At 42.6% G+C, this 13,815-nt stretch overlaps 1 protein-coding gene across 3 annotated transcripts in view; it reads left to right on the forward strand.

The window, feature by feature from the left end:
- DPF3 (double PHD fingers 3) overlaps positions 1 to 13,815 on the forward strand; it is a 282,519-nt gene that overhangs the window by 116,331 nt on the left and 152,373 nt on the right. For all 3 annotated transcript variants that reach the window (XR_010122063.1, XM_055288909.2, XM_063644313.1), the window contains exon 2: positions 9,056 to 9,216. Coding sequence is in view for 2 of the 3 variants with exons in the window: in XM_055288909.2 (XP_055144884.1) it covers positions 9,056 to 9,216 (161 nt within the window). In the remaining variant the exon portion in view is untranslated. The remainder of the gene's footprint in view (positions 1 to 9,055; positions 9,217 to 13,815) is intronic.

Raw genomic sequence — 13,815 nt, forward strand, 5'->3', positions numbered from 1 at the left:
CTTGTAAAGTTCAGAGAAGGAGAATGTCAGTTCTATGGCACCTTGCAGGGTGGCATGAATTTGCACATGGAGAAATGAAAATCTCAGGAGCTGAAGTGACCTTTTTTAAGGATATGGGAAAAAACTCTAGGATTTGAACTTGGAGGATATCTATTTTCAGATGCCTAATCCTGGGCTCTGGAGAAGTAGCCAGATAACTTCAGGCTCACCTCATGTTCCCATGGAGAAAGTTAGAACGTCCCAAGCACCTCTCAACTATGAAGCTTTCATTAGTTTGCTGAGGATGACATGATAGTTCAGTCAAGCAATCTATCTATCACATGCTTCTACATTCCCAGCACTGTGCATGGTTGGGTAGCATGCAAGCACACAGCTCTCAGTTCCTGTCTTTAAGACACTTCCAATCTAATTAAGTGAGCAGAGATAAGGAAAGTGGCAAAGACCAGCGAAAATAAAGTAAGACAGGTAAGGTAGTTCAGAGAAGCCAGAGAGCAAACCCTACTGGTAGAGATAAACTGTGAACCTTCCTGGAAGAAGCAAGTTTTCAGCTAGCCCTTGACTAGGCTAAGATCAGCCAGGACAAGGAGAGAATACAAAAATTCCAGGTGGGAGGAAGGATATAAGGAAAGTATTTTGTTGAGATTCAGGGGTAGGGCTGTCTGTTTCATGTATGCGGGGGGGTCAGAGGAGGATTCATTCATTCATTCATTCACTCATTCACTCATCATTTACCCAATGTGGCAGGCATGACCCAGCATGTACTAGGCTTTGGGAGAGAGCAGTAAACAAGCCAAATGTGGTCTCTTTGCTTAGGGCAGTCCTTGGGTGGATTGCTGGGGTCACCATGCATCAGCTGCCCTGCTCTCCTGGATGCCTGAAGCTCAGCCTTGGTGACCCAGAGGCCTTCTGTCCTGGGACAGAGGTTTGAGTGGGTCCCCGACAGCCTCAAGGATGCCGTGACAGTGAGTGTTGCATCACATGGCGAGGATCAGCCTGCTCAGGCAGAGGGTCATGCCACAAAGTGGCAGCAAGTACTGCACTTTGGGGAAGGAGAAAGGAACGGCTATTGATTACAGACATTTATGTCTGTGTGCCAGAGGTTCTAGCTTATTAAATTTTCTCAGGTCTGAAGTAGAGATCATGTTACCCATATTGCAAGTAGTAGAATTTAGGCACAGGGAGGGTAAGTGACTTGCTGAGGGTTGTGTAGCTATTAAGAGGTGCAGCTGGACTCAGACACGACCAATTCCAAGTCTTTTTTCCACTTTACCCCAATACATAGTTTTTCCAGGAGCATCCCCAGCCCGGCAGAGGAACCTGGGCACCATTGGGCGCCATCTTGGGTTCTACACTGAGGAGTGAAAGACTAAACAATGAGTTTCAGGGAGAATTCCTTTTGCCAGGATGGGTAAGAGTAGGGCTATAGCGCTTGCAGTTAGGCCACCCAGTGCTGCAATGTCCCAGGTGCTGGGTGATGAGGACTGCTGGAGAGTGAATGCAGACATTCTCTCAATGTTTTTCTGAAGCTGCAAGTGGACAGCCATCCAGTTTAAATCGCCAGTCACAGACTCTGCAGACTGTGCACAAGCATGCCACATTTGCCTTCCTGCTCTAATTTAAATGCCTGCCCTAGGTGAGTGGAATGTGAGTTGTCAAATGCTATTCAATGGAGACTTACTGGGCACCTGTTATGTGCTGGGCTCTGTGCTGAACACTGCGGGTAAATCAGCAAGAAGGCCAGGCAGGTATGCAGGAGTGCTGGGCTCCACCACTCCAGGAGGTGGCCTTCACATTGACGCTGATGTGAATGGTACTTGCTGGAGTTGTTCAGTCTGAGTGTCTGTGTGCAGTGGCTCTGCAGATGTGGCCTCTGCCCTCGTGGAGTTTATAGTCTAGTAGAGAAGACAAATACTAAACACTGAATTGAGTTGAAATTGATATTATAGTGTTATTATTGTTGTCTTTGTTAGAAGAAGAAAAAATGAGGAAGGAAAGGGGGTTGGAATCTCTCTCACCCATCCTCCTTAGCCCTTTTTTGGGAAACATCCGGAAACACTTCCTCAGTCATGTCCAGCTGCTGTATTAAAACGGCATAGACTGGGTAGCTTAAACCGAAAGTCCCCAACCTTTCTGGCACCAGGGACTGGTTTCATGGAAGATCATTTTTCCACTGACTGGGGTGGGGGAGGGGATGGTTTTGGGATGATTCAAATGCATTACATTTATTGTACACCTTATTTCTGTTATTATTACATTGTAATATGTAATGAAATAATTATACAACTCACTATAATGTAGAATCAGTGGGAGCTCTGAGCTTGTTTTCCTGCAACTAGACAGTCTCATCTGGGGTTGATGGGAGACAGTGACAGATCATCAAGCATTAGATTCTCATAAGAAGCAGGCAACCTAGATCCCTCACATGTGCAATTCACAGTAGAGTTTGTGCTCCTATGAGAATCTAGTGCTGCCATTGATCTGACAGGAGGCAGAGCTCAGGCAGCAATGCTCACTTGTACCCCACAGCTCACCTCCTGCTGTGCCACCCAGTTCCTAATAGGCCATGGACTGGTACTGCTCTGTGGCCCAGGGGTTTGGGACCCCTGGCTTAAATAATAATTATCTGTCACACTTCTGGAGGCTGGGAAGTTCAAGATGAGGGTGCTAGCAGGGTCAGATTCCAGGTGAGGGTCCTCCTTATAGCTCGCATACAGCTGCCTTTTTGTGTCCTCTCATGGCAGAGATTGAGAGAGTGAGAGAGCTTGCTCATGTCTCTTCCTTATATGGGCCCTAATCCCATCATGAGGGCTCCGTCCTCCTGACCTAATTACCTCCTGGATTAGGCCATTCTTGTATTGCTATAAAGAAATACCTGAGATGGGGTAATTTATAAAGAACAGAGGTTTAATTGGCTCATCGTTCTGCAGGCTGTACAGGAAGCACAGTGCTGGCATCTGCTTGGCTTCTGGGGAGCCCTCAGGAAACTTACAATCATGGCAGAAGGCAAAGGGAGAGGAGGCATGTCACATGACAAAAACAGGAGCAAGAGAGTCAGCAGGGAGGCACCACACACTTTTAAATGACCAGATCTTGTAAGAACTCACTCGCTATCACAAAGACAGCACCAAGCCATGAGGGAATCTGCCCACATGATCTAAACACCTCCCACCAGGCCCCACCCCCAGAGTTGGGGATTACAATTCAACATGAGATTTGGTCAGGGGTAAATATCAAATGATATCACCTCCCAAAGGCTCCGTCTCCAAACACCATCACATTCAGGGTTAGGCCTTCAACATGTGGATTTTTTCTGTGAGGAGGAATGACACAATTCAGTCTGTAACAAACACTAAACTTGGTCTTCTTTCAGGAGATGCATTAGGAACAGGACCACTTCAAGGAAAATAAAAACTTTCCCGCAGCTTGCCAGATATTGCCCCGTGCGTGCCAGTTATTCTAAAAGACTAAATGGGAGACGGAGCTTTCCATGAACAGTTTCAGTTAAACATGTTTAAATGCAAATAGCAGGAAGTTAGCATATTGGTGTAGATGAGCTTTCATGTGTGTTTGTGGGCGGCTCTGGCGGTGTGAGCAGCTGAGTGAGACAGCAGGAAAACTTGGTGCCCACAGTGAGGAAGAGGCGCCACTGGGGGAAGGAGAGCCCCCAAAATCCTGCCACAGGCAAGGGCTTCTCTTCAGCTCTGCTTATCTCTGCTTCTGTGCACAGATAGTAGTGATGGGCCAAGGTCATGTTTACACAGCAAAGAGGACTTGGGGCCACACAGGGGGAGTGGAGAGAAAGGACGACTTCCTGATAAATGAAATAACTCAGTTCCAGATGGTTTGAAGGCAAGGGGAGAGTCAAGGCCAAGTTGCTAGGGAGAGGGAGGGCAGCATAGCCTCGGCCCCCACCCCCACCCCCACCGCTAGGAGGATTGAGACTTGGGTGGGCAGGAGCAGGCTTCTGGCAGAAGAAGAGAAACTTGCTATTGGACACACATTTCTGGTACGGCAGGACACCTGTCCTCAGGTCAGAGCACAGAACCAGAGAGATAGTGAAAGGGAGGAGCCCAGGTATCTGGCTGGACCTGAGAGTGATCTGAGAAATCGGAGCAAGCAGGTGTGGTCTTGAGAGCAGGAGGTTGGAGGAAGAGGAGCAGAGGGTCTTAGACGGGGTGTGATTGATAGGCTCTGAAAAATCGCATTTGGAGCCTGGTTGGCAGTCACTTTGGAGAAGTCTCATGTTTCCCATTCTGAGTCTTCTTTGGCCACCTGGAATCCATCTCCACAGATGGGCTCAAGGAGGGTTGCTGGAAATCTCATGTAGAAACACTCAGCTCTCAGAGCTGGGATGGCTTCTCACTTCAGATGGGATCACAGAGGGACCTCCATCACTCACAAAGCCCCCTAGAACTAGGCATCCAGCACTGCTGCAACCAGAATGCTGTCTGGGGGGCCTGGGGAGCCCAGCAATTTGTTCCCCTTGCCTTTCCTATTTCTGATTGCAGCCTTGAGTAGCCTGAAGTCTGTCGATAAGAACATCATTCTACCCTGCCTTGTGCCAGCTTCCTCCAGCCTAAGACATCAATCATCCCTTGGGGATCCAGCCCCCTCAGTTTGGTGCATGCAGGTGATGGCTGGGACTGTCCCATGTGTGATCCAACCCAGGGTACACTGGTCACCACCCCACAGATGAGTCATTTGCTGCCAGCCTTTCCCTGCTCCATCTGACCCCTTTGACTTTAATGTAAATGTCACTCCTGGGATCCTATCATTGTGGGATTTTTTTTTTTTTTTTGGTAGAAATACCATGTTGGAAAGGACATTTGTCCTCTGCTGTTTAAATTGCTTTCTACGGGTTAGGGAGAACTAGTAGTTGATTTTTTCCTAGAGAGCATAGCAAGCCCTGTGAAGATTTTGGCTAATTAACTTTTGGAGAAGTGCTTCTTGAATTTATCAGGGAAGTTGAAGTCTCTTTTCACCTCTTATATCTTGAAAAAGGCTTTAAATTTTGGTTCCAAATCTCTGCCAACACCTGGTCTGTTTAAAAGGACTTCCCTGGAGATGATGGTAGAGGGGCTGTTGAATGTCATGTTTTTGCAGCTTCGACTTTAATACAGTTGTTCCAGTCCACAGAAAGTCTTTTCTGTTTACATAAGAGAGGTATCTTTTACACAAAGATTACATTTAGAAATATACATTTTCCCCCAGCATGCTTGTAACTAATAACATTGCATGTTATGAAAGTAGAAAGTATTTAAGATGAAATTAATTTTCGCCCAGTGTGCCACTTTGTTTGACATTCTCGATCCAGTTGGTGTGGAGCACCAGTGTTGACCAACCTCACTTTGCATTTTTAGCAAGTTCAGTTTCTTGTTCCTCTTGTCTGGATTGACGCTGTTGGAAGTGAGTTACTAGCATATTAGGACAAGTCCAATTTGGAATCCTACTGTGTAGATTTCTTTTGTATTGGTTTCCAGAAATTTATTTTGAAAATGATCATCTCCAGTAGATGAGTTTTGCTATACAATTTTTCATTTTGTTTTTTTGGGGGGCCTGATTTTATGGGTTCTCTTTTCAGCAGAATTTCTGAGGTTGGGATAATTAACATCTTTTTTTTTTGGCAGTCTGTCAGAAGGTCCTGGGAAAACAGATTGCTGCTCTCACATTGGGCACCTCTCCGTCAAATGTTCTTGTCAGTTCTCATCGATGTAGTGTGGCTGCTTGCTGTTTCATGGGTGGGGGCTGGAGCATCCAGGACACCCTGAACAGCCTGGGTCATCTTGTCTGGGCCAAGCTGCCTGTGAAAGTTCTGTTCCACTGAGCTACATTGCCATAGCAGAAGGAAGCATTTAAGCTGGTGTGACATAAACACTTTGTAAAAAGTGGTTCTTTATTTTTGATCAATCTCATGATCCTTGTTACCAGCTTTGATTACATCAGCTTATGTGCCATTCAGTTTTATAGCATTGTAATGGGCTTTCATCTCCCCTCCCCAATTCATTTCCAGCTGTGTGACTATTACAGTTTGATTACAGTTTGGTTTTACAACTGCCAGGACACTTTCTGAGCATATTATGCCTTCCTTGTGAATGTGAAGATGTTCAGAGGTGAAAAAGGAGCAAAGGGTTTTTTTTTTTGTTGTTGTTGTTTGTTTTTTTTTTTTTGGATGCTTGTCAACAAGTAATTTCCAAATGATGCCTCAGAAGCTTCCAGGGTTGTGTTTTTCCATTGTAAGATATTTGCTTTAAGCTCTTTGTTAGAACCTGACCCGTTGACTTTTTAAAAAGAGTATAGAAAAGTGCATTTAAAACTTTGCTTTCTAACAAGTGGTGATGAGAATGTGGAGTAGTTGGAACCCTTGTACACTGTTGGTAGAAATGTAAAATGGTACAGCTGCCATGAAAAACAGTATGGTGGTTCCTCAGAAAATGAAAACTAGAACTACCATATGACTCAGCAATTCTACTCCTGGGTATATACCTAAAAGAATTGAAAGCAGGTTTATTATTTTTTTTATTTTTTTATTTTTTTTGTTTTTTTTTTGAGACAGAATCTCGCTCTTTTGTCCAGGCCAGAGTGCAGTGGTGCTATCTCGGCTCACTGCAAGCTCCACCTCCCGGGTTCACGCCATTTTCCTGCCTCAGCCTCCCGAGTAGCTGGGACTACAGGTGCCCGCCACCGCGCCCGGCTAATTTTTTGTATTTTTAAGACAGAGTCTCACCCTGTCGCCCAGGCTGGAGTACAGTGGTACAATCCCAACTCACTGCAACGTCTCCTGAGTTCAAGTGATTCTCCTGCCTCAGCCTCTTGAGTAGCTGGGATTACAGGCGTCTGCCACCATGCCCAGCTAATTTTTGTATTTTTAGTAGAGACGGGGTGTCGCCATGTTGGCCAGGCTGGTCTCGAACTCCTGACCTCAGGCGATCCACCCACCTCGGCCTCCCAAAGTGCTGAGATTACAGGCACGAGCCACTGCGCCCAGCCTGAAAGCAAGGTTTTGAAAAGATATTTGTATACTCATGTTCATAGCAGCATTATTCATAATAGCTAAAATGTGGAAGCAACCCAGATGTCCACTGACAGATGAATGGATAAGCAAAATGTGGTATATGCGTACAATGGAATATTATTCTGACTTAAAAAGGAAGGAAATTCTGACATATGCTATAACATAGGTTAACCTTGAGGATATTATGCTAAGTCAAATAAGGCAGTCACAAAAAGACAAATACTGTATGACTCCACTTTTATGAAGTACTTGGAGTAGTCAGAATCATAGAGATAGAAAGCAGAATGGTAGTTGCTGGAGACGGGGGCAGAAGAAGAATGGGGAGTTATTGTTTAATGGGTATAGAGTTTCACTTTTGCGAGATGAAAAGAGTTCTGGGAATGGATGGTAGTGGTGGTCGTGCAACAGTATGCGTGTGCTTAATGCCACTGAACTGTACACTTAAACTGTACATTTAAGATGAGAAATTTTATGTTAAGTGTATTTTACCACAATTAAGAAATTGAGGCCAGGCATGGTGGCTCACGCCTATAATCCCAGCACTCTGGGAGGCCGAGGCGGGTGGATCGCCTGAGGTCAGGAGTTTGAGACCAGCTTGACCAACATAGTGAAACCCCATCTCTACTAAAAATACAAAAAATTAGCCGAGCATGGTGGCAGGTAACTATAATCCCAGCTACTCAGGAGGCTGAGGCAGGAGAATCATTTGAACCCAGGAGGCAGAGGTTGCAGTGAGCTGAGATCGCACCGTTGCACTCCAGCCTGGGCAACGGAGTGAGACTCCATCTCAAAAAAAAAAAAAAAACCCAAAAAAACCAACACCCCAATTTTGCTTTTTTTATTCCTCTAAATACTTTGGTTAAGAAATGTTATTTTTAGAGACTTCCCCTCTCATTTTGGCTTTCTGAAATTTACATAGAACCAAAACAAAAAGACATCATAATGTTGCTTCAGAATAAACTCTTGATTCTCCCTTTTGCCCCTGTGACCTCTGTGGCTCCTTCCCTTCCTACTTCTTCTTCCCACACTCCGCTCCTTTACGCCCACTGCCCCCCGACCCCAGTAAGAGGCTGGAATTTACCTGGCATAAGTTATGTTATTACATTTTTATTTCTTTGAGGCATTTATTAGCCCGTGCCTATGTTTTATTTGGTAGGTATTTGATCTCATTGATCATTTTAGTGCTTTGCATTTGATCAATTATATCAATGCTCTATTTTTGGTCTTTGAAAAGGACACTACCTTAAAATTGGTAGCATCATCACGTGTCCAAAAATACCAAAGAGTCGGGAACGTGAAATATACTGTGCTTAATCAGATTCTCAGTCTAGCAAACTAGAAAGTCTTTCTATTTGTTTTTTAAACTTCATGAGTTGAATTATTTGGAATCAAAATTGTTGAATTCTGTTTGTTTTCTATCAGAAAGTTATTTTTCTGTAAGTAATATGGTTTTAAAAGATTGGTGCCTGTTCCTCTACACCCCCTTCTTCCTGCAATATCCCTACTTTTATAGAATGTTTTTTCTGTCATAGTTTTTGTTTATATGGAGTGTTTCTATTCTGTTGTAATGGAAACCTTGGTATCTTTGCTGGTGATTTGGGTTCACCTAGAGTGCCTTTGCTGGTGACCTCTGAGAATAAAATGTAGCTAATATGAGTGAGGAGGTTCTAGAAGTGTGATGTCCTCTAGATTCCATGCAGAAGGTTGTTCCAGAGCTACCTCCCTTCTGGAGTGGGACCTCATGCTTCCTAGAACATGGACAGCTCTCTCTTACTGGTGATTCATCCTTGAAAGCCCATACTCTTTGTTAAAGGAGTTTCTAAGTTGCCTGGTGGATTTCGGATAGAAAATAAAATCTGGTCAAGACCTGACACTGAGTTGCATTCTGCTCATTGGCAAGGCTCTTGGTGCTCACTGCCTTGGTCTTCATAACTGGGAGGTCTTCAGGCTTTCCAGGGAAGTGTGTTTCCCTCTGGGCGTGTTTCCTTCTGGGTGTGTTTCAGTCTTCCCTGGCCTCACCCCTTCACTCTCTGACTCTGGCAGGCTCGGGGACCAGTTCTACAAGGAAGCCATTGAGCACTGCCGGAGTTACAACTCACGGCTGTGTGCAGAGCGCAGCGTGCGTCTTCCCTTCCTGGACTCACAGACTGGGGTGGCCCAGAACAACTGCTACATCTGGATGGAGAAGAGGCACCGAGGCCCAGGTGAGCCACGCCACTCCTGGGACATGTACATGTGCGGGCTCCCAGTCTGGAGGGAGGAGGACCGGAGCTTGTCTGGGAAACCAGGCAGCCTGGGTAGGATTGGGGTGGGGCAAGCTGCACATGGGCCTCTGAGATACCTTAAAGAAACTCAGCTACTTTTATGGCTCCTGGCAGGGGTTCCGAGGAATGCGACAAGGATGGTGTGGGGCATTGAAGCCATGTGGCAGGGGTGGGGTGGGGTGGGGAGTGAAAGAGCTAAAGGTGTTTATCCCAAAGAAGGCAAGACTGAGGACATGACAGCAATCTTCATCTTTTACCTTTGGGTGTTGGTTACAAGCCGGAAATCTGCCATTAGATCTGGGTGTGAGGCTTACCTTTGTCACCAAACTTCTGTCCCTCAGGTTCCTCATCTGTAAAATGTGAATAATAATAGTACTTACCACATAAGATTTCGTCTGAATTAAATGAGACAATTCATAAAAACTCGTAAATGAGTTTAGCACATAGTAAGTATGTGCTTCCAAAATGCTGGGTATTATTATTATTATTGTTATTTTATTTTATTTTTTTTGAGATGGACTCTTGCCGTGTTGCCCAGGCTGGAGTGCAGTGGTGCGATCTCGGCTCACCGCCTCCCAGGTTCAAGTGATTCTCATGCCTCAGCCTCCTGAGTCGCTGGGATTACAGGCGTGCGCCACCACACCCAGCTAATTTTTGTATTTTTAGTAGAGACGGGGTTTCACCATGTTGGTCAGGCTGGTCTCGAACTCCTGATCTCATGATCTGCCCGCCTGGGCCTCCCAAAGTGCTGGGATTACAGGTGTGAGCCACTGTACCTGGCCTATTATTATTGATATTACTGTTATTAATACAGCTACAGTGACACTAGTCTTCTAGGCTGCAAAGAACAGAATAAAGACCTTTTTATTAGGGAGACAGCTACAGGAATGTGATTTTTCTGGCTCTGTCTGGATATGTTTTTAAAAATGTTTCATCTGGAAAAATTTCACCTTCTTATAAAACTGAAGACAATAGTAAAACACATCCCCATGTAGCCCTGCTTCAACAATGTTCAACTCATGGTCAGTCGTGTTTCATCTATACACATTCCTTACTTTCCTCCCTGACCTCATTTTATTTTGAAGCAAATCCATGAAAGCACGTGATTTCATCAGTAAATATTTTGTTGTGTATCTCTAAATGGTAAAGAACTTAAACAAACAAACAAACAAACCCACAATCACTATCAGAGCTCAAAGAATTAGCAATAAGACTTTAATATCATCAAATATTTGGCCAACATTCATTTTTCCCCCAGTAGTTTAAATCAGGATCCAAATGGGAGCCCTATGTTGCAATTGGTTAATGTGTCTTTTAACATCTCTGGGTTTCTCTCTGTCTCTGCCTCTCTCTCTTTCCTCCTTGCATGTTACTTGTTGAAGATACTGGGTTGCTTACACTGTAGGGTTTCCCAGAAGGATTTGGTGGTTGCATTCCCACGGTGTTATTCCTGTGAATTGGTAGTTAGGTCTAGAGATTTATTCAGGTTCCATTTTTTTTTTGGTAAGAACAACTCCTAAGTGGTAGTGTGTACTTTCATCAAGAGGCTCATACAGTCTGCTTACCTCTTTTACTGATGTTAGCAACCCTTCATGATAATTGCCTAGATTCTTTATCCCATTAAGGGTTGAAAAAAGTTAATATTCAATCCAGGACTATCATTATATCTTCATTTGTTAGCTCTACAACTCCTATAAAGAAAAACATTCCCTCATTAAAATTTTAGTTATTGTGAGATACAGTTCACATATGAAAGGCAGGATAAATGACTTTTTTCCCCTCTATTTACCAGTTTTCAAAATAATGAGTTGGTTTCCTAGCATTCTCCAAAGACGATCAATATAATAATAATTATTTTTTTGAATACCACCAGGAACTCACAGATTTAAACATATTTGATGCGTTTTAATCCAGTGTAGCTGTTATTCTTATGAGGCTTATATTGCCTCATCTTTGGCCATTCAGGATTCTGGCCAGTGCTGGTGTTTTTTTTTTTTTTTTTTTTTTGAGATGGAATCTCACTAAGCAGTCAAGCTGGAGTGCAATGGCATGATCTCGGCTCACTGCAACCTCTGCCTCCTGGGTTCAAGCGATTCTCCTGCCTCAGCCTCCCGAGTAGCTGGGACTACAGGCACACACCACCACACCCAGCTAATTTTTGTATTTTTAGTAGAGATGGGGTTTCACCATGTGGGCCAGGATGGTCTTGATCTCTTGACCTCATGATCCACCTGCCTCGGCCTCCCAAAGTGCTGGGATTACAGGCGTGAGCCACCGTGCCCGGCCCAGTGCTGGTGTTTTGAAACAACCCCAGTAGTTTCTGATGGCCTTCTTGCCACCCTAATATTAGGATGAAATATTTCAAGCTCATCCTGTACACTTCCTCCTCTCCAGGACTGAAATCAGCTATTTCTTGAAGAAATCCTGGCTCCTGTTTGTAGGAAATGTTACTTAAAGGCCGCAGTGCTGTTCATTCCTCCTGGCTTGGTCATTGTTTCTAGGCCTTATCAGTGACTAGAACTAAGAAATAGTATTCATTTGTTTTTTTCTTTTTCTTTTTAAGAGAAAATACATTATGAAATTATGTTGATACATCCCATTCAATTCAGTTTTAAACAGTTTTTACTTAAGTATCTTAATTCTGTATCTCCTTTCTCCTACACCAAAAAATCCTAGAAATGATATTGATGTAATTACTTATTTGCTTTATTTTACACACAAACATACACACACACACACACACACAGACACTCACACACAGTATCAGAATAACAAACAATATGACTATTAACAATAAGATTACTGAAAAAGGTTTAAGATATTTTCTTTTTTTTGCAAGTCTTTTTGTCCTTAGGGTATATTCAATTAAACATGTGCAGCCAAATTACCCTCCTTTAAGGTCACTGAAATAGTTCCTCTGTGTGGTTGTGCCACTAACTCAATACACAATTGGATTTATTTGTTTCATTTTGCTTTCTCTTATCAGGGATTGCTTTTTGAGTGGGGAGGGGATTCATATAATTTCTTCTTCATTAAATCAACTTTTCATCTTGAAATAATTAATAATTGCAATTGCGACTATATTTGTAATTTGCAGTTGCGAATATAATAGAGAGAGATCCCCTATCTTCTTCATCCAATTTCCTCCAAGATTAATACATCTTACAGTATCAAAACCAAAAAACTGACATTGGTAAAATGTGTATGTGCAGCTCTATGCCATTTTATCACACGTCTAGATTTGTGTAACTACTTCTACAATCAAGATACAAAACTATTCTATTACCACCCAACACTCTCATTATTTAAATCCTTTTACCCTCCTCCATTTATAATATAGTTGTCTTAAACATTTCCTTTACATACATTGAAAACAGTACCAGTGTTATAATTTTTACTTCAACCATCAAACAATTTAGAAAACATAAGAGAAGCGTTTATTGTATTTACTCATATTTTTACTCCTTCGTTGTTTTTCTTACTTACTGTCATTCCAAGATTCCTTCTTTTAGCATTTACTTTCTGATGTAGTACTTTCTTTAGCCATTCTTTTAGAGTAAATCTGATGGTAACAACTTCTTAGTTTTCCTTCATTGGAGAATGTCTTGATTTCGCCATCATTCCTGGAGGATATTTTTGCTGGATATAAAATTCTGAGTTGATAGTCCTTTTATTTTAGCAGTTGAAAAAGGTTTTGCCACTTCTTTCTGATGATTAGTGATGAGAAATCTGCTGTCATTCAAATGCTTTTTTCCCTTATAAGTAAGGTGTCATTTCTCTCTCACTGTTTTCAAGTTTTTTCTTTGTTTTTAGTTTCAGAAACGTGATTTTGATGTGTTTTGGCATAGATTTATTTGGGTTTATTCTGTTTGAGTTTACTCAGCTTCTTCAACCTGTGGGTTTATGGTTTTTTTTTTTTTTTGCCAAATTTGGGAATTTTTCAGTCATTATTTCTTTGAATACCTCTTCACTTCCACACTCTTTCCCCTCTCCTTCTTGGACTTCAACAACACAAATGTTAGATCTTTTGTTATAGTCCCATAAGTCCCTGAGGCTGTGTTTATTTATTTTTAAAATTCTTCTCTCTGTTGCTCAGCTTGGGTGATTTCTATAGTTTTCTCTTCAAGTTCACTGCTTCTTTATTCTGTCCTCTGCCTTCTGCTGTTAAGCCAATCCATTGAGAGCTTTTTTATTTTTTGTTACAATTTTTTTCAGTTTTCAAATTTCTGTTTGGTTCTTCATATTTTCTATTTCTTTGCTGAATGTGTTTTATGTGTTCATAATTGCTTGCTGAAACACTTTTAATGTTTTAAAAGTGCTGCTTTAGATCCTTGTCAGATAATTCTAACATTTTTGTTATTTTCTTTTTGGTATCTGTGTCTTTTCTCATTTGAGATTTTCCTGGTTCTTCATAAGATGAGTGGCTTTGACTGAATCTTGGACATTTTGGCTGTTATGTTATGAGACTCTAGATATTATTTAAATCTTCTATGTTAGCAGGTCTCCTTTCAAGCTATGCTAGTAGGGGAGGTGAGGTTC

This window comes from Symphalangus syndactylus, chromosome 8 (assembly GCF_028878055.3).
Source record: "Symphalangus syndactylus isolate Jambi chromosome 8, NHGRI_mSymSyn1-v2.1_pri, whole genome shotgun sequence".
NCBI lineage: Eukaryota > Metazoa > Chordata > Mammalia > Primates > Hylobatidae > Symphalangus > Symphalangus syndactylus.